Genomic DNA, 20470 nt, shown 5'->3' on the forward strand with positions numbered 1-20470 from the left:
CCCGTCTAAGTTGGGCTTGGTGGCGGGGGGTGGGGCCGCGCCGGTGCATTGTCGCGGAGTTCGCCCCAAAACCCAGTGCCGTGCCCCTGCATCCCAATTATAGCAGAGGCGGGGAAGTACTGTGGCGGTACTGACACCCCAACACGACGGCAGTAAATGGCTGAAACGCTGTTAAGCATTAATTTGAATGTAATTATTTCCGATCCAATGAATGGTCCATAATTTTGTGGGTGACGTGCAGCAATCACATGCCTTCAGATTCATGACCCTGAAAAGCTGGCGACACCGGCTCCTTGCTTTGGTGCTGTAAAAGGGAGGGTAACCTAACCATAGCAGCATTGGGGAAGTGGGGGGGTACTGCGCCCATTGCCGCTACTATGCTGAGTGTCCAAGTGGAAGCTGTGCAAGGGGGATGTGTGAATGGAGGGAGCTTTGCAAGGAGGTTATATGTATGGGGGAAACTCTAGAAGGGGGAGGTAAATGGGGGAAGCTCTGCAGGGGTGTGGGTGAATGGGGGAGAGCTCTGCAAGGCAGTTCTGTGTACTGGGGGAGCTCTGCAAGGGGGTGTATGAATGGGAGGAGCTCTGCAAGGAACACTGGAACATAGGAAGTATGTGCAGGAGTAGGCCATTTGGCGCCTCAAGCCTGCTCCACCATTCATCATGGCTGATCTTCTACCTCAGTCATTTTCCTGCACTATCCACATCACCCTTGATATCTTTAATATGTAGAAATCTATCAATCTCTGCCTTGCACACAGTCAATGACTGAGCTTCCACAGCCCTCTGGGGTAGAGAATTCCAAAGATTCTCCACCTTCAGTGAAGAAATTCCTCCTCAGCTCAGTCGTAAATGGCCTACCCCTTATTTTGAGACTGCATCCCCTGGTTCTAGACATCCCCCAGCCAGGGGAAACATCCTTCCTGCGTCTACCTTGTCGAGCGCTGTAAGAATTTTGCATGCTTCAATGAGATCACCTGTCATTCTTCTAAACTCTAGAGAACATAGGCCCAGTCTCCTCAATCTCTCCTCATAGGACAATCCCGCCATCCCAGGAATCAGTATGGTGAACCTTTGTTGCAAGCCCTCTAGGGCAAGTATATCCTTTGTCAGGCAAACCCCCCACCTGCCAAGACTAAGACACACATTATTTCGCCACATGAACATTAAAACTTAAAATTGCAAGAACCTGATTGGAAGGACATTTGCATAGTATATTACTGGTGTTGGAACAAAAGGGACCCAGCCGTTGCTTCCCCAATACACAGAAGAAGTAAACTGGTCAGACCAGTTTTAGTCACATGACTAGCTGGCTGTTGAGATTTGAACTTCCAACAAAGTATTCAAACTCAGAAAGCTCCTGGCTCCTGGTTTGAGAAGGCCTCTCCTCTCCTCTCCTGCCTGCTAACTCTCGGGGAACTGAAACCATTGAAGACACGTAAACTCAGAGAGAGAAAAATCGCCTACAAGAACAAGGTTTACGAAGAATACTGGGCCCAAACGAAATGCAAGACCATATCTTCAAGGACTACAGCGAGCTCGAGAAACAGTAACAAGACATTGCCTCAAACTGTTCTACTTATCTTTTCTTCTGCTCTTTTCTGTCCTTATTTGCATGTGTGTATTGCATGTGCATGCTAGCATGGGCGCGTCGTATATCCGTAGGCGTTAACCATATTACAGTTTAAGTTTAAGGTTTAATAAATTTCATCTTTCTTCGTTAAACCAAAGAAAGCCTGTTTGTGCTCATTTCTTTGCCTTATAATTGGAAAGTTGTGAACAAGGATTCATAAAGAGGGAGCTCAAAACACAGTGTGTTTAAAATTGGGCGGCACAGTGGCGCAGTGGTTAGCACTGCCGCCTCACAGCTCCAGGGACCCGGGTTCGATTCTGGGTACTGCCTGTGTGGAGTTTGCAAGTTCTCCCTGTGACCGCGTGGGTTTTCGTCGGGTGCTCCGGTTTCCTCCCACAGCCAAAGACTTGCAGGTTGATAGGTAAATTGGCCATTGTAAATTGCCCTAGTGTAGGTTGGTGGTAGGGAATATGGGATTACTGTAGGGTTAGTTGTTGGTCGGCACAGACTTGGTGGGCCGAAGGGCCTGTTTCAGTGCTGTATTTCTAAATAAAATAAATAAAACCCTGCTACAATAAGACCAGGTGAAAATAGTAACAGACCCCTAGACAGATCTCTCACCTGGTTGTAACACCTTCCTTAGGTAAGGAGACCAGAACAGCACACAATACTCCAGGTGCAGTCTCACCGAGGCTCTGTACAATTGCAGCAAGACTTCTTTACTCCTGTACTCAAATCCTCTAGCAATAAAGGACAACATATCATTTGCCTTCCTAATTGCTTGCTGGGCCTGCATGTTAGCTTGCAGTGGTTCATGAACAAAGACACCCAGGTCCCTTTGAACATCAACACTTCTCACCATTGAAGAAATACTCTGCATTTCTGTTTTTCATACCAAAGTGGATAACTTCACATTTTTCCATGTTACGTTCCATTTGCCACATTCTTGCCCACTCAATCAGCCTGTCTAAATCCCCTTGAAGCCTCTTTGCATCCTCCTCACAACTCACATTCCCACCTAGTTGTGTGTCATCAGCAAATTTGGAAATATTACATTTGACCATACATCCACATCATTGATATAGATTGTGAATAACTAGGGCCCAAGCACTGATCCTTGTGGTATCCCACTAGTCACATCCTGCCAACCTGAAAATGACCCTTTTTTTCCTACTCTCCATTTTCTGTCCATTAACTAATTCTCAAGCCATGCCATCATAATACCCCCAATCCCATGTGCTCTAATTTTGCTTACTAACCTCTTGTGTGGGACCTTATCGAAAGCCTTCTGAAAATCCAAATACACTACATGCACTGGTTCCCCCTTATCTATTCTGCTAGTTACGTCCTCAAAAAACACTAACACATTTGTCAAACATGATTTCCCTTTCATAAATCTATGTTACTCTGCCCAAACCTACCATTATTTTCTAAGTGTCTAGTTATCACATCCTTTTTAATAGATTCTAGCATTTTCCCTACTACTGATTTCAGGCTAACAGGTCTATACTGGAGAAATTAATGGGACTGAAAATTGATAAATCCCCTGGACCTGATGATCTACATTCAGAGTGTTGAAAGAGGTGGCTGTAGAGATAGTGAATGCATTGGTAGTCATCTTCCAAAATTCTATAGATTCTGGAACGGTTCCTGCAGATTGGAAGATGGCAAATGTAACCCCACTATTTAAGAAAGGAGGGAGAGAGAGAAAACTCTATAAAAACAAAGGTGACCGCGGTGACTGCAACAACTACCGTGGAATCTCCCTGCTCAGCATAGTGGGGAAAGTCTTTGCTCGAGTCGCTCTAAACAGGCTCCAGAAGCTGGCCGAGCGTGTCTACCCTGAGGCACAGTGTGGCTTTCGTGCAGAGAGATCGACAGTTGACATGCTGTTCTCCCTTCGTCAGATACAGGAGAAATGCCGCGAACAACAGATGCCCCTCTACGTTGCTTTCATTGATCTCACCAAAGCCTTTGACCTCATCAGCAGACGTGGTCTCTTCAGACTACTAGAAAAGATTGGATGTCCACCAAAGCTACTAAGTATCATCACCTCATTCCATGACAATATGAAAGGCACAATTCAACATGGTGGTTCCTCATCAGAACCCTTTCCTATCCTGAGTGGTCTGTTGCAGTCACCGCGGTCACCTTTGTTTTTATAGAGTTTTCTCTCTCTCCCTCCTTTCTTAAATAGTGGGGTTACATTTGCCATCTTCCAATCTGCAGGAACCGTTCCAGAATCTATAGAATTTTGGAAGATGACTACCAATGCATTCACTATCTCTACAGCCACCTCTTTCAACACTCTGAATGTAGATCATCAGGTCCAGGGGATTTATCAATTTTCAGTCCCATTAATTTCTCCAGTATTGCATTTTCACTAATACTAATTTCTTTCAGTTCCTCATTCTTGCTAGTCCTTTGGTTCTCTAGTATTTCTGGGAGGTTTTTGTATCTTTCTCCATAAAGCCAGACACAAAGTATTTGTTTAGTTTCTCTGCCATTTCCTTATTCTGCAAGGGGGTATCCGCGTGTGGTGGTAGCTCTGCAAGGGGGTTCTGTATATGGGGGAGCTTTGCAAGAGCTCTGCATGGGGGATTTTATGTATGGGGGTTCCTCCGCAAGCATTGAGGTTGTGTGTGTCCAGGCCAGAGGGTATCATAAATGATGTTGTAATGTGTGTGATGTCAACAGTTGGAAAAGGTGGTAAACCAACACTCACCTTTACTCTTGGGCTACATCAGGCATACCGACGAGCAAAGGTTTGCAAAGATATTTGGCTAGACAGGCTCATCTCTGCATCGGAAGGGAGTTGAAGGCCCCAGGGCATCTGCCATGATCTCATTCATCCTGTCTTTCTGGATCCCCTTGGCATATTCAGGTGCATCTGACAGAGGCAGGACCAAGAAGTAGCTGCGCCTCACTCTGAAGCTCTAAATGTGAACAGCAGCAGCCGACAAGGCCAAGAAGGTCCCAAGAGCATCTACAGGACTCACATCACCTACCTGCAGATGTCCGAGCGACACTGTCAGCGAAGGCTAAGGCTCTCCTTAGGGAGGCCATTACACACCGATGCAGGACAATTTGCGAGCAATGGGATTTGGTGGTAAGACCAGGTGAAGGCTGAGAGGGACCCCTAGACACCTTTCTCACCTGGTTGTAACGGAAATTTGGGTGCTAGCATCTGGAATTGACCCACAGATAAACGAGAAATTGGAAGTGGGAAGCCAAATTGTTCCCAATCAAAAAAGAGCAAAATTTCAATACAGATTTTCTTGTGGTTGTGTGTGCTTGAAGACTAACAGCTCTCCAAGTCAGGGTGTAGTAACTAGGGATAAGTTAAAAGCACTGTCTATGGAGGAGTTGAGGAAAATGGCTGAGCAGTGTGGGATCACTGTACGGGGAAAGGCTATGAAGTCCGAACTCCTAAGGCTAGCGGCCAACCATTTTCCCTTGAATCTAAAGAAGCAGAAACAGGGTTAGAAGCAGACCCAGACAGGGTATTGTTAGCAAAGTTATAATTGGAACATAGGAAACTTTAATTAGAGGAGAGGGAGAAAGATAGAGCCTTCCAGAAGGAACGTGAAGAGAAAGAAAGAGGAGAGAGAAAAAGATAGGAGAAGGAATAAGAGAGAGGAGAGAGAGAGAGAGAGAAAGAATATTCTGGAAGGAAGGTGAAGAGAGCTGAAGCAGCTTGAGTCGACAGAATAACCCCAGTGAAAGCATGGCCAATATGGAGAAGCATAATTCAGGGCTTGGTACAAAATTGTCAAAACTAGCTCAATTAATCCCAAAGTTCAATGAGGAAGATGTAGAAGAATTTTTGTGTCCTTTGAGAAACTGGCAAGGCAGTTAAAATGGCCAGCTGAGACCTGGCCTCTTTTTTTTTTACAAAGCAAGCTAACCAGAAAAGCCCATGAGGTTTATTCCCTGTTGCCAGATGAGAGTTCATCAAATTATGAACTGACAAGAAATGCTATCCTCGGGGCATATGAATTAGTACCCAAAGCCTTTCACCAAAAGTTTAGAACCCTCAAGAAGAAAGCTAGCTAATCACATTTATCTGGAGTTTGAAAGAAGTAAGAAGCTGGCTTTTGACCAGTGGCTGAGGACTCTTAAAGTATGGCTCAGCTATGAGAATCTCAGGGAAGTAATTCGGTTAGAGAAATTTAAACACTCTCTCCCACTCTCCATAAAGACCCATGTAGAGGAGCAGCAGGTTCAGAGAGCCCGGCAAGCAGCCATTCTAGCCTATGAGTTTGCTTTAATTTAAAAGTCGGTTTCCCAGGGAGAACCTTTCCTAGTCACCCCCAAAAACCTGAAAAGGACAAGGGGTGGGAAGGTGATAGCAGCCCAAGAAGTCCTGGGAGAGAAAGAAAAGCAGGAGACACAGGGGGCCCTTTTCTAGCCAAAAAGGAAGGTGCTGCGAGCAAGAGTGAGACCCGGAGACCAGTGTGATTCCACTGTAATAAAGCAGGGCATTTAAAAGTGCAGGAAAATTTACTAGGATTCCTGAAGGTTATCAGGGTTTTGTGTCTGAAGGGAAAGTAATCCCATACCCCTCGAGTGGGGAAAGCAAGCCCATAGTAATTCTTAGGGACACAGGGGCCTCTAGATCCCTTTTACTGGGAAAAGGCCTGATCTTTCCCCCAGAGAGTGCAGTGAACAGCAGAATGGTGGTGAATGGTATTGGAGGGCAGTGTGTGTCTGTACCTGTACACCAGGTGCACCTGGGGTGCAACCTAGTTTTGGGACCGGTGATCGTAGGGATTGACCCTAGTTTGCCTGTAGATATGGTTGACCTGCTCCGAAGTAATGATCTGGCAGGGGTGAAGTTGGTAGCCCCCAAGTAATGAAAGAAAGACCGTAGGAGGTCAGAGAGACAGGACACTGGCAGGAGACGGACCCCTGCAGTTTCCCTGAATGTGTAGTGGATCAAGCCATGATCAAACCAGCTCCCCCAGAGGAGACTGAATTGGCACTGCAGGCAGATGACCAGGTCTGTCTGTCCGAGACTTTCTTTGGAAAGTTAGGAGACCCAGAGAATGAATTAAATGGATTTTCCCTAGCTGAGGCTCAGCGAGCCGACCCAGTATTGCGAGAGTTAGCACAGGCTGCCAAGCGTGAAACTGAAGCAGAGTGGGTCCCTGAATGCTAAAATTTAAAGAATGGGGTACTGATGAGGAAATGGAGTTTTCCTCACAGACCTGAGAGCAAGGAGTGGACAGTGGCTCACCAGTTAGTGGTGCCGCAGAGGTACTGGAGAGAAATATTAAGAAGGGCCCATGAGACTACAGTGGCTGTACATGCCGGTATACGAAAGACCAAAGCCCGCTGTTATGACCAAGAAAGAGAGAGATCTAGAGTTCCCTTTCAGACTTCACTTGGTCTTAATGTAACAGGGTTTTCTTTTAAACACTCTGTGTTTTAGCTCCCACTTGGTGAATCCTTGTTCACTGCTTTCCAATTATAAGGCAAAGAAACCAGCACAACAGGTTTTCTCAGGTTTAAAGAAGAAAAGTGAAACTTATTAAACTGGAACTTAAACTCTAATTCAGTTAACGCCTATGGATACACGACGCACCCATGCTCGCATGCATACCCGATTCACATATGCAGATAGGGACAGAAAGAGTATTAGAAAAATAAAGTGGAAAAGTTTGAGGCAATCTCTGAAAAGGATTTTTTGTTACAGTGCTTTGAGCTCACTGTAGAGTCCTTGATTGTAGGTTGCTCTTGCTTTACATTAGGCCCAGTATTCTTCTTAAACCTTGTTCACTCTCTTGTGCAGCGACACCCATCTCCCTGTCTGATATAGTGTGTCCAGCTTGGTACCTCGCTTGTTCCAGGGCCTCTTCTTCGGCCTGGCTAAGAGGACGCATGTCTGGCACTCCACCACCGGTCCTGACCGCCTCCCTCCTGTTATGGGCCCTCTTCTCCTGCTAGAGCAAGGATGTAACAATTTTAAATTACGATATATTTCACCATGACGATTCTGCTAACATGGGTCCCTCGTCAACAACAGGGGGATATAATGTATCGCATACTGACTCACCCTGTCATGGGATTTTCTTGGGCTAAGGTATAACCGAGGGAGACCTATTTCATGAATCTGTTATTGCCTCCATGTCTTTGGAATGGTATTAACACCCTCACAATGTGGCACACTGTGTACTGACATCCAAATCCCAGAAAGCAATATTGGAACCTGCCACTTACCTTGGCTGAACGCAGGAGGTCATTGACCCTCTTCCTACACTGCACCCAGTTGCATTGGGTGACCCCATGGCTGCTGACCTCCTCTGCAATCTCCATCCAGACTTGCTTGGTCAGGCTGGAGGACTTCTTCTTGCCATCGCTGGATAAGTGGGCCTTCCACTTTTCCCTTGCAGCCTGTAGGAGGATCGGCAGGGAGGCATCACTTGCTCTGATCTATGACATTCTCAACAGTCTTCCTGGGGCGGCTGTCTGTTGAGGTTGCAATTGATGTTAATGCAGAGATGTTTCCGATGGCTAAACTGCAGTAGAATGCAAGGAAACAGTGAATGCAGGGCTAGCAGGCTTTTAAAGATGGTGCCAGCACCTGCTCCAAGATCAGCCGATGCTGTGAACAGCATCTTGCCTTTCGTCCCCGCCATGTGATTGGGGGAGACGGGCACCCGCATTACGTTAAATGGCTGCCTGCTGTATAATTGTGGCGGTGCAGCCACTCACGTGACAAGTGGGACTGCTGCCATTTTGCGCGCCCGCCGCCGGGAACATTAAAATCAGCAAAACTCTTTTGGTTCCATAGTGAGGAAAATCCTGGCTTGGCATTGACTTCAAAAGTATTATATAATGGCATTTAAGACTCAGCTATTTACAACATTTGTACATACATCCTGCTTATCCCAGTGATTTGCACTACCAATCTTTTATAATGATAAAACAAAACATTAGTCTAACTATATTAGTCTAAAATATAAAAGTATTCTAAATTGTCAAATAGTGGTTTTAATTTCCAATCCCAAATGGAACATTGCAAGGCATGGTTAATGTCCGAGTTGATGCACAGCACTATTAATGTCCTAAAAACAAGAAATGCTGGAACCACTCAGCAGGTCTGGCAGCATCTGTGAAAAGAGAAGCAGAGTTAACGTTTCGGGTCAGTGACCCTTCTTCGGAACTGACCCGAAATGTTCAGTTCCGAAGAAGGGTCACTGACCCGAAACGTTAACTCTGCTTCTCTTTTCACAGATGCTGCCAGACCTGCTGAGTGGTTCCAGCATTTCTTGTTTTTATTTCAGATTTCCAGCATCCGCAGTATTTTGCTTTTATTATACTATTAATGTCCTTCTTGTTTCAGAGCTGGAAAGGAAGCTAGCAAAGACAGGTGCAATAAAGACCCATTTAGAAGAGAATCTCAAACAAAAGGTTGCGGACTTGATGACATCATCAATACGAGATTGTTCCGTTCAATATTGTAATGAAAATGATCGCGATAAAGCTTGACATTGACAGCAAATGTAACTAGCTCAATAGTATTGATTAAATATGATGTTTCATAAAGGTATTTTGACTTCCATTTCTATTTTGTCATAAACACCATCCAGCTGCATGGTTCAAGTGCTAGTTTTGTTAAGTCTGATAGATCATTCAAATATGAAATTCTTCAAACTCTTGAACTCAGCAGAACTTATCAAGACTTGGATTCTGTTCACCATACAGAGGAGAGCACTTATAGGAACAGGTGAAGCCCAGTAAGCCCCTTGAGCCTGTAACGTAATCAATTAGAGCAAAGGCAGATCTTTACCTCCACTCTGTTTACCCACCTTTGCCTCATATTCCTGATACTCTCATCTCATATCTTGGTTTAACATCTCATCTGAAAGACAGCACCTCTAACAGTTCAGCATTCCCTCAATACTGCATTGGAACTTTCAAGTCTCTGGAATGGTACTTGAAACCACAATCTTCTAAATCAGAGCTAGGAGTGCTAGCACTGAGCCATGGTTAATGTCTATGTAACACTATGAGGTTGACACTTAGTGTCCTCTGCAGGGTGGGTGTTTGAGGTGGGCAAAATATTGCCTTGCCACTGCTGCCCACATCCCAAGAAACAATTTTAAAACATTGTTCCCAGCAGTTAAGAATTAGGACATCTCATATTGGTGAAGATTGCAATATTTATGCTTAGCCAATTAAAATTCGATTAGTAATGCAGAGCTCCAACTGCAAGCAATGAAGCTGGATATCATCAGGACATGTGTGAAAGCTGATCTTCTGCCTGCAGGTGACAGTCACATGAATGTCATTCATTACTTTGGCCAAGGATCATTTCAGTACTGTATGAAGCGTAGTAGAAGCTGGACTGGAGGAATTAAAACGGACAGCTGAATGTTGTATGAAGATGCTATCACATCCACAATGAATTACAAGCTAACACTTGGGTATTATTGCTTGTCATTTTGACAATTGGAATTTTTAACTTTTACTTTGTTTGCAGAAGACAACCCATAAAGACAGAGTGAACAACTATGGGAAATGGATTGCTAACTTCACAACTCTAATCCAGTATGAGGAAGAAGCCCCTAAAAATCCTGGGGAGTTGTGCCCTTGTCATCCTATTCAAAGTATATGCTGGAGCTCTTTACTGTGTCACTATTTCTACTGAAAACTATCAGTGAAGATTGCTCATCAGAGCACCATTCTAAACTACTTCTCTTTTCTAAGGTCTTCAAATGCATTATTTCCCCAGCTCCAAGTCTATCTCTCCCATAACTGCTTGTTAAAACCCCTCTTGTCAGGCATCTGCCTTTCATCTGTAGCAGGACTCTCCTTTCTGGTGATCCTAAATGCAGTTTTTCCCACGAGTACTCAGACTACTGTCATGGATTTACAGTTCACCCTCCCCTAACTCCCTGCTCTTGGTCCTTCGGCTGCATTCCCACTGCTCCTTGCTCCTCTGCAGGTCCATGTATCCACTGATGTGCATGATGCTAATACTTGAAGCTGCTGTGAGCCTTTACTGACTCATAGTTGACTCATTGCTCCTCCTCAGCTCTGTGATTGCATCTCCATTAGTGTCTCCCTTATACTCTTTGAATAGCTCCTGAATCCACTCCTACTCCACAATTGATTCTGAACCTGGATATTGGTTGATCAAGATGACAAGCTGACCACAAATCTGTTTCTTCCCACCACAGGACCTAACTTTGGGATATCTCTTGAAGTCCTCCCTTCACAAGTGCATCACCTAATCTATGTCAATTTCCATTTCTTTTGTGTCCATTCACGAACATATATCAACTACTGCTACAGACCTGATCCCATAATTTCTGCTTTTTCAGTCTGTTTCTTCTCTTCCTGTCAGCTGGCTATGCCATTTTTAATTTCTCCCCTCTCAAATACTCTTTTTTACTTGTTCTTGAGGTATAAGGGACACTAGCATGACAATATTTATAGTCCATATCTAGAGGGCATTAAGAGCCAACCACATAGTGTGGGATTGGAATCACAAGTATGCCAGATGGGTAGTTGTGGCAGATAACCTTCCCTGAGAGCACGAGTGAACCAGTACGGTTTTAGAAGTTGGCAGTTTTAATCACCATTTGCCAGTGCTGGTCAAAAAATTGCCAGGTTGGGATTTTGAATTGGGGCTGAGTTTTACGCCACCCTAGCGGCTCGGATGGTGGCGTGGGGGCGGATGGGAATGGCATAAAATTGAGCGGGTGGGTCCGGGAGGCCTTCCCGCCCCGGTTTCGGTCAACTTTACGGCGGTTGGGCTGGGGGGGGGGAGGGGGGGGGGGGGAACGGCCCGCCCACCCGAGGCCAATCAAGGCCCTTAAGTGACCACTTAATGGCCACTTAAGAGCCCTCGCCCGCCTCCATGCATATTTTACCCGTGGCAAGCGGGCATGCTGGGGATGTGAAAGGCTGCCCAGTGATAGCTGCCGGCCTTTCCTTGCGCTGGGGGGGGGGGGTGCCCGATTGAGGGCTGCCCCTGCCACCCAACCCAAGCCCGAGACACAGGACATCCCCCCTCCCCCCAAACTACCACCCTAGGGAAGGACCGATGTCCCTGGTGAGGCATGCCCAACTTACCTTCCCTCCTGGCTCCATGTCATCAGCTGGGCTGCAGTCCCAGCAGTGGCCACCGCTCCCGGTGGCGCTGCTGTAACTAAGAGCGCCGGCCCGCTGATTGGCTGGCAACTCACTGAGGCAGGACTTCCTCCCTCAAGCAGGTAGAAGTACCGCCTCGGGACAACTAAAGCCTGGGGACCCATAAAATGCAGGACGGATCCCCGGGCTAGGCGGAAGCGGGTTCGCCACTGACTTTTACATCAGTGGCTAATTCCCGTCCGCCTAAAGTAAAATCCAGCCCATGATCTCTGTGTTGCTCATCCACTACCATAACCACTAGGCCATACAGCTAATCTTTACCCAACCCACCAGTACAACCCCGCCTTTGTATTCTCCTGCTGTAATACGAACATACATACTGTTACGACCAGGCGAGAAAGGTGCCTAGGGGACTGTTACTATCTTCACCTGGTCTTATTGTAACAGGGTTTAATTTTAAACACACGATGCTTTGAGCTCTCCCTTTGTGAATTCTTGTTCACAGCTTTCCAATTATAAGACAAAGAAATGAGCACAAACAGGCTGTCTTTGGTTTAAAGCGGAAAGGTGAAATTATTAAACTTACTTAAACTCTAATACGGATCACGTCTATGGATATACGACGTGCCCACGCTAACATGCATACACGATGTACACATGCAGATAGGTACAGCAAACAGAGAAGAAGAAAAGATAAAGTGGAACAGTTTGAGGCAATATCTTGTTACTGTGCTTCGCTCACAGTATAGTCCTTTTGTAGGTAATTCTTGCGTTTTGTTGGGGCCCAGTATTCTGCTTAAACCTTGTAAACGCAGGAAATTTTTCTCTCTTTGAGGTTCACGTGTTTTCACAAGATTCAATTCCCTGAGAGATGAGCAGGCAGACAGGAGAGGAAGTAATTCTTGTTTCAGTTCCAGGAGCACACGGCGTTCTGTTTTTCCAGTTTCCCCTAGTTGGCCAGCAGGTGGTCACATAAGCAACTAGTTTGACCAGGTCTCTTCTGTGTATTGGGGCGGGGACTGGTTCCTTTATTTCAACACTGTCTGGTATTATGCAAATGTCCTTCCAGCCAGGAGCTTGCAATTTTAAGTTTTAATGTTCATGTGGCGAAATTATGTGTGCCTCAGTCTTGACAGGTGGGGGGTTTGCCGGACACCTCCACACCCAGGGGAATGAAATGCGATTTGAAGAAAAAGGGCACATTTCATTACAGAGTTTGAGAGAAATATAAGATACAGAAAGAAAACCATGCATTTCTCTCACTCATTTCCGTTCATTCATCAATCTTAAAGCTTATTAAAACTGGTCTGTTCTGGGTGCCAGGGCTGCTTTAATTTTCTCTTTTTTTTCAGGTGAGATAGTAGGGGGCGGGTCTATCCTGAACTCTGAGTCATGCAAAGACTTTTTACTTCAGGGGTTGGGTGGTTCCCTGTCCTCTGACTGCGGGGGAGGAGTCTTTGTTACTCTTCCCTTTGTTCTCTGGGACACTCCTACCGACAGGTATTTGTGCAGACGTAACTGTATTCTCCTGTGACACATCGACTAGGTGAGGCATCACCCTCATGGTTTCTCTGCCCCCTAGAGGTCTCTGTTTGTTTCTGCAGGTTCTGATAAATGCTGTTAGCAACTCTGGTGGGGTGCTTCTAGAGTCTGCATTTACATAGGAGGTTGTGGGGTCTAACGTTACACATTTTTTGGGGTTGGTTGACTGGACAGTAGGGGTTTACATCCAGGATTTTTCCTGGACTTCCTTTAACCTGCCCTTTTGGTCACTTTTCCCCTTCACTTTCTAAACCTTTGCCAGTCTTGTGCCTGCCTGTCCATTTTTGTTCTCAGTGGAGGTCCCTTATAGTTCACCAGCCCTCTGCTGGAGGGTACTCCGAACACCGGTACAGGACTTAGGGGTGCAGGTTTCACTGTAGGTTGGGATTTCACCTCAACTTGGCACATGTGGCACCTCCTGCAGTACTCCACCACATTTTTGTGGAGTTTTGGCCAGTCAAACTGCTGTCTTATGCGGGCTTTGGTCTTTCCTATACTGGGATGTACAGCTACTGTAGTCTCGTGGGCCCTTCTTAATATTTCTCCCTGGTACCTCTGCGGCACCACTAACTGGTGAACTACTGTCCACTCGTTGCCTCAGGTCTGTGAAGTGAACTCCATTTCCTCATCAGTATTTCATTCTTTAAATAGTAGCAATCAGGGACTCCCTCTGCTTCACTTTCAGACTGGGCAGCCTGTGTTAACTCTTGCAATACTGGGTCGGCTCGCTGAGCCTCAGCTAGGGAAAATCCATTTAATTCATTCTCTGGGTCTCCTAACTTTTCAAAGAAAGTCTCTGACAGGCAGATCTCATGGTCATTTTCCTGCAGTGCCAATGCAATCTCCTCTGGGGGAGCTGGTTTGATCATGGCCTAACCCACTACACGTTCAGGGAACTGCAGGAGACTGTCTTCTGCCACTGTCCTGTCTCTTGGACCACCTGCGGTATTTCTTTCACTACTGGGGGGGCTACCACCTTCAGCCCTGCCAGATCATTACCTAGGAACAGGTCAACCCTGTCCACAGGCAAACTAGGGACAAACCCTACAGTCACCAGTGCCGAAACTATGTCGCACTCCAGGTACTGGTACAGGCATATACTGTCCTCCAATACCATTTACCACCATTTTGGTGTTCACTGCATTCTCTGGGGGAAAGGTCAGGCCTTTTCCCAGTAAAAGGGATCTAATGGCCCCTGTGTCCCTGAGAATTACTATGGGCTTGCTTGGCCCACTTGAGGGATATGGGGTTACTTTCCCTTCAAGCACAAAATCCTGATGACCTTCAGGAATCCTATTAATTTTTCCTGCACTGGCTTATGTAAGCTTCCTGGGTTGCAATCTTCCTGCAGTTAAAGCCACAGATTGTTCTGTGTTTTCCATCAGGGTCCCATCTACGCTGCACGGGTTTGCCCTGATTACCCCTACCAGGTTCCCCTTTAGTTTCCAGCAGTCAGCTTTTAAATGCCCTGCCTTATTACAATGGAAGCACACAGGTCTTCGGGTCTCACTCTTGCTCACAGCACCTTCCTTTCTGGCTGAAGGAGGGCCCCCTGTGTCTCCTGCTTTTCTTTCTCTTCCAGGACTGCCTGGGCGGATATCACCTTCCCTCCCTTTGTCCTTTTTGGATTTGTGGGGGTGATTATGAAAGGTTCTCCCCGACTTATAAATTAAAATAAACTCATCGGCCAGAAAGGCCGCTTGCCGGGCTCGCTGGACCCGCTGCTCCTCTACATGGGTTTTTATTGAGAATGGGACAGAGTTTTTAAATTCCGAAAAACAGATTACCTCTCAGATTCTCATACCTGAACTGTATTTTTAAAGCCCTTAGCCACTGGTCAAAAGCCAGCTGCTTGCTTCTTTCAAACTCCAGATAAGTTTGATTAGCTTGCTTTTTGAGAGTTCTAAATGTTTGTCGGTAGGCTTCGGGTACTAATTCATATGCCCCGAGGATAGCATTTTTGGTCAGTTCATAATTTGATGAACTCTCCTCTGGCAACAAGGAATAAAGCTCATGGGTTTTTACAGTTAGTTTGCTTTGCAATAAAAGAGACCAGGTCTCAGCTGGCCATTTTAGATGCCTTGCCAGTTCCTTGAAAGACACGAAAAACGCTTCCACATCTTCCTCATTGAGTTTTGGAATTAACTGAGAGAGTTTTAGCAATTTTGTACCCAACCCTGACTTGTGCTCCTCCATATTGGCCATACTTTCACTAGGGTGACTCTATCGCCCCCAGTTATCTCAAGGCGCTTCAGCTCTCTCTCTTCAGATTCTTTCTGGAATATTGTTCCTCTTTCTCTTTCCTTCTCCCGTCTTTCTTTCTCTTCATGTTCCTTTTGGAAGGCTCGCTCTTCCTCCTTCTCCTGCCCCTCTCTCTCTTTTTCCCTTTCCTCCAATTCACGTTTCCTCTGTTCCAATTTTATCTTTGCTAACAATACCCTGTCAGATTCTGTTTCTACCACTGCTTCTGCTTCTTCAGATTCAAGGGAAAAATGGTTGGCCACTAGCCTTAGGAATTCAGACCTCCTAGCCTTGCCACGTACAGTGATCCCACACTGCTCAGCCATTTTTCTTAACTCCTCCATAGACAGTGCTTTTAACTTATCCCAAGTTTCTTCACCCTGGAGCTTGGAGAACTACTCGCTTCAGCTGCAGACATGTTAGTATTCAATCACACACAACCACAAGAAAACCTGTATTGATTTGCTCTTTGTGATTGGGAACAATTTGGCTTTCCACTTTCAATTTCACTTGTTCATCTGTGGGTAAAATTCCACATGTTAGCACCCAATTTCTGTTATGATCAGGCGAGAAAGGTGCCTAGGGGTCTGTTCCTATCTTCACCTGGTCTTATTGTAACAGGGTTAAATTTTAAACACACCGTGTTTTGAGCTCCCCCTTTGTGAATTCTTGTTTGCAGCTTTCCAATTATAAGGCAAAGAAATGAGCACAAACACACTTTCTTTGGTTTAAACAAGAAAAGTGAAATTTATTAAACTTACTTAAACTCTAATATGGTTCACACCTACCGATATACGAAGTGTCCACGCTAGCATGCACACGTGATATACACATGCAGATAGAGACAGAAAAAGAAAAGATAAAGTGGAACAGTTTGAGGCAATATCTTGTTACTGTGCTTCGCTCATGGTATAGTCCTTTTGTAGGTAATTCTTGCGTTCTGTTGGGGCCGTGTATTCTGCTTAAACCTTGTTCACATAGGAAACTTTTCTCTCTTTGAGGTTCACATGTCGTCACAAGATTCAGTTCCCTGAGAGATGAGCAGGCAGACAGGAAAAGAGGTAATTCTTGCTTCAGTTCCAGGAGCACACGGCATTCTGAGTGCAAATTCTGTTTTTCCAGTTTAAAACTCTCCTAGTTCGCCAGCAGGTGGTCATGTGACCAAGTGGTTTGACCAGGTCTCTTCTGTGTATTGGGGCGAGGACTGGTTCCTTTGTTTTAACACTGTCTGGTACTATGCAAATGTCCTTCCAGCCAGGGACTTGCAATTTTAAGTTTTAATGTTCATGTGGCGAAATCATGTGTACCTCAGTCTTGGCAGGTGGGGGGTTTGCCTCACAATATGAACATACGAATTAGGAGCAGGAGTAAGCCACTCGGCCCCTCGAGCCTGCTCCGCCATTCAATAAGTTTATGGCTGAACTGATTACTCCACATTTCCACCTACCCCCATAACCTTCCACCCCCTTGCTTATCAAGAATCTATGTACCTCTGCCTTTAAAATATTCAAAGACTCTGCTTCCACCGCCTTTTGAGGAAGAGAATTCCAAAGACTCACGAGCCTCTGAGAGAAAAAATTTCTCATCTCTGCTTTAAATGGGCAATCCCTTATTTTTAAAGTGATCCCTAGTTCTAGGTTCTCCCACAAGGGGAAACATCGTTTCTACATCCACCCTGTCAAGACCCCTCAGGATCCTATATGTTTCAATCAAGTCACCTCTTACTCTTCTAAATTCCAGCAGATACAAGCCTAGCCTGTCCAATCTTTCCTCATAAGACAGACCGCCCATTCCATGTATTAGTCTAGTAAACCTTCTCTGTGCTGCCTCCAACGCATTTACATCCTGCCTTAAATAAGGAGACCAGTACTGTACACAGTACTTCAGACGTGGTCTCACCAATGCCCTGTATAGCTGAAGCATAACCTTCCTACTTTTGTATTCAATTCCCCTCGTGATAAACGACAACATTCTATTAGCTTTCCTAATTACGTGCTGTACTTGCATACTAACCTTTTGCGATTCATGCACAAGGACACCCAGATCCCGCTGCATCTCAGAGCTCGGCAATCTCTCACCATTTAGATAATATGCTTCTTTTTAATTCTTCCTGCCAAAGTGGACAATTTCCCACATTATACTCCATTTGCCAGTTCTTTGCCCACTCACATAACCTATCTATATCCCTTTGTAGCCCCCTAATGTCCCCAGCACAGATCCCTGTGGCACACCACCCGTTACATGTTGCCAACCAAAAAATAACCCATTTATGCCTACTCTCTGTTTCGTGTTAGCTAGCCAATGTTCTCTCCATGACAATGTTACTCACTACACCATGAGCTTTTATTTTCTGCAATAACCTTTGATGTGGCACCTTATCAAATGCCTTCTGGAAATCTAAGTACAATACATACTCCAGTTCCTCTTTATCCACAGCACATGTAACTCCCTCAAAGAACTCCAATAAATTGGTTAAACATGATTTCCCTTTCACAAAACCATGTTAACTCTGCCTGATTACCTTGAATTATACCTTGAATACCTGTTATACCGTCTTTAATAATAGCTTCTAACATTTTCCCTAAGACAGATGTTAAGCTAACTGGCCTGTAGTTTCCTGCTTTCTGTCTCCCTCCCTTTTTGAATAAAGGAGTTACATTTGCTATTTTCCAATCGAACGGAAAATTCCCCAAATCTAGGGAATTTTGGAAAATTAAAACTAATGCATCAACTATCTCACTAGCCACTTCTTTTAACACCCTAGATGAAGTCATCAAGACCCGGGGACTAGTCAGCCCGCAGGTCCAACAATTTGTTCAGTACCACTTCCCTGGCGATTGTAATCTTCTTGAGTTCCTCCCTTCCATTTCCTGACTTACAGCTAATACTGGGATGTTACTTGTATCCTCAATAGTGAAGACCAATGAAAAATATCTGTTCAATTCATCTGCCATCTCCTTATTATCCATTATTAATTAGAGTCATAGAGAGATACAGCACTGAAACAGGCCCTTCGGCCCACCGAATCTGTGCCGACCATCAGCCACCCATTTTTCCTACCACATCCCCAACTTCCCTTAATTCTCCTACCACCTACCTACACTAGGGGCAATTTACAATGGCCAATTTACCTATCAACCTGCAAGTCTTTGGCTGTGGGAGGAAACCAGAGCACCCGGCGGAAACCCACGCGGTCACAGGGAGAACTTGCAAACTGCACACAGGCAGGAGCCAGAGCCGAACCCAGGTTGCTGGAGTTGTGAGGCTGTGGTGCTAACCACTGTGCCACTGTGCCGCCCCTTTCCCCAGACTCACTTTCTATAGGACCAATGCTCACTTTGTTAACTCTTTTCTTTTTAAAATATCTATAGAAACTCTTATTATCTGTCTTTATACTTCTAGCTAGCTTTCTCTTGTACTCTAATTTTACCTTCCTTATCAATTTTTTAGTCATTCTTTGCTGTTTTTTATATTCTGTCCAATCTTCTGACCAGCCTCCCATCTTTGCGCAATTATATGCTTTTTCTTTAAGTTTGATACTATCTTTAACGGTTTTAGTTAACCACGGATGGTAGGTCCCACCCTTGGAATTTTTCTTTCTTGTTGAAATGTATTTATTCTGTGTATTCTAAAATATCCCCTTAAATGTCTACCACTGCTCTATTGACATATCCCTTAACCGAATTTGCCAGTTCACTTTAGCTAGCTCTGCTTTCATGCCCTCATAATTGCCCTTATTTAAGTTTAAAGTACTAGTCTTGGACCCACTCTTCTCTCCCTCAAACTGAATGTAAAATTCAATCAGATTATGATCACTGCTACCTAGGGGGCGCCTTAACTATGAGGTCATTAATTAATCCGATCTCATTGTACAATACCAGGTCTAATATAGCCTGCTCTCTGGTTGGCTCCAGAACGTATTGTTCCAGGAAATTATCCTGAAAACATTCTATGTACTCCTCATCTAGGCTACCTCTGCCCATCTGATTTTTCCAGTCTATATGTAGGTTAAAATCCCTCACAATTATCGCAGTACCTTTCTGACAAGCTGCCATTATTTCTTTCTTTATACCCTGTCCCACAGTGTGGTTAATGTTAGGTGGCTTGTACACCACTCCCACAAGTGATTTGTTGCCCCTATGATTTCTCATCTCTACCCAAACTGCTTCTACATCCTGGTCTCCTGAACTGAGGTCATCTCTCTCTATTGTGCTACCATCATTAATTAACAGAGCTACCCCTCTACCTTTTCCTAGCTTCCTGTCCTTCCTAAATGCCATATACCCTTCAATATTCAGGTCCCAATCCATGTCGTCCTGCAGCCATGTCTCTGTAACGGCTATCAGATCATACTTATTTATTTCTATTTGTGCTGTCAGTTCATCTGTTTTGTTTCGAATGCTACGTTCATTCAGATACAGAGCCTTTAGTTTTGTCATTTTATTATTTTTGTAATTTCTAGCCTTATTTGTTCATTTACTCTTGGATTTGTATGCTGTGTCCCTTCCTGTCACAGTCTGTTTATCATTTCCCATATTAATACCTTTCTCTCTTGACTAGTCTCTCTCTACTCCTTGATTTACCATATCTTCCCAAATTTGATACTTGCCCTCACTATTCAGTTTAAAACCCTCTCTGCTTCCCTAGTTCTGCAGCTTGCTAGAACACCGGCCTCAGCATGGTTCAAGTGTAGACCATCCCAATGGTACAGCCACCACTTTCCCCAGTACTGGTGCCAGTGCCCCACGAACCTTTGAGGTTCTGCTTCTCAATTTGGTGCCTAGTTCCTTATATTGACTATGCAGAACCTCTTTCCTTGTCCTGCCTATGTCATTGGTACCTACATGGACCACGACAACTGGATCCTCCCCTCCCACTGTAAGTTCCTCTTCAGCCCTGAACAGATGTCCCGAACCCTGGCACTGGGAAGGCAACACAGCTATCTGGACTCTCGCTCTTTGTTGCAGAGAACAGTGTCAATCCCCCTAACTATACTGTCCCTTGCTACCAC

General features: G+C 45.1%; 1 protein-coding gene across 1 annotated transcript in view; it reads left to right on the plus strand.

Moving 5' to 3' along the window:
* The window catches only part of LOC137367461 (phosducin-like protein 2), a 64365-nt gene extending 55299 nt beyond the window's left edge, over nucleotides 1-9066 (plus strand). Inside the window, exon 7 of the mRNA XM_068028651.1 lies at nucleotides 8921-9066. Coding sequence (XP_067884752.1) covers nucleotides 8921-9066 — 146 coding nt within the window. The remainder of the gene's footprint in view (nucleotides 1-8920) is intronic.
* Nucleotides 9067-20470: the final 11404 nt, after the last annotated feature.

This window comes from Heterodontus francisci, chromosome 1, assembly GCF_036365525.1.
Source record: "Heterodontus francisci isolate sHetFra1 chromosome 1, sHetFra1.hap1, whole genome shotgun sequence".
NCBI lineage: Eukaryota > Metazoa > Chordata > Chondrichthyes > Heterodontiformes > Heterodontidae > Heterodontus > Heterodontus francisci.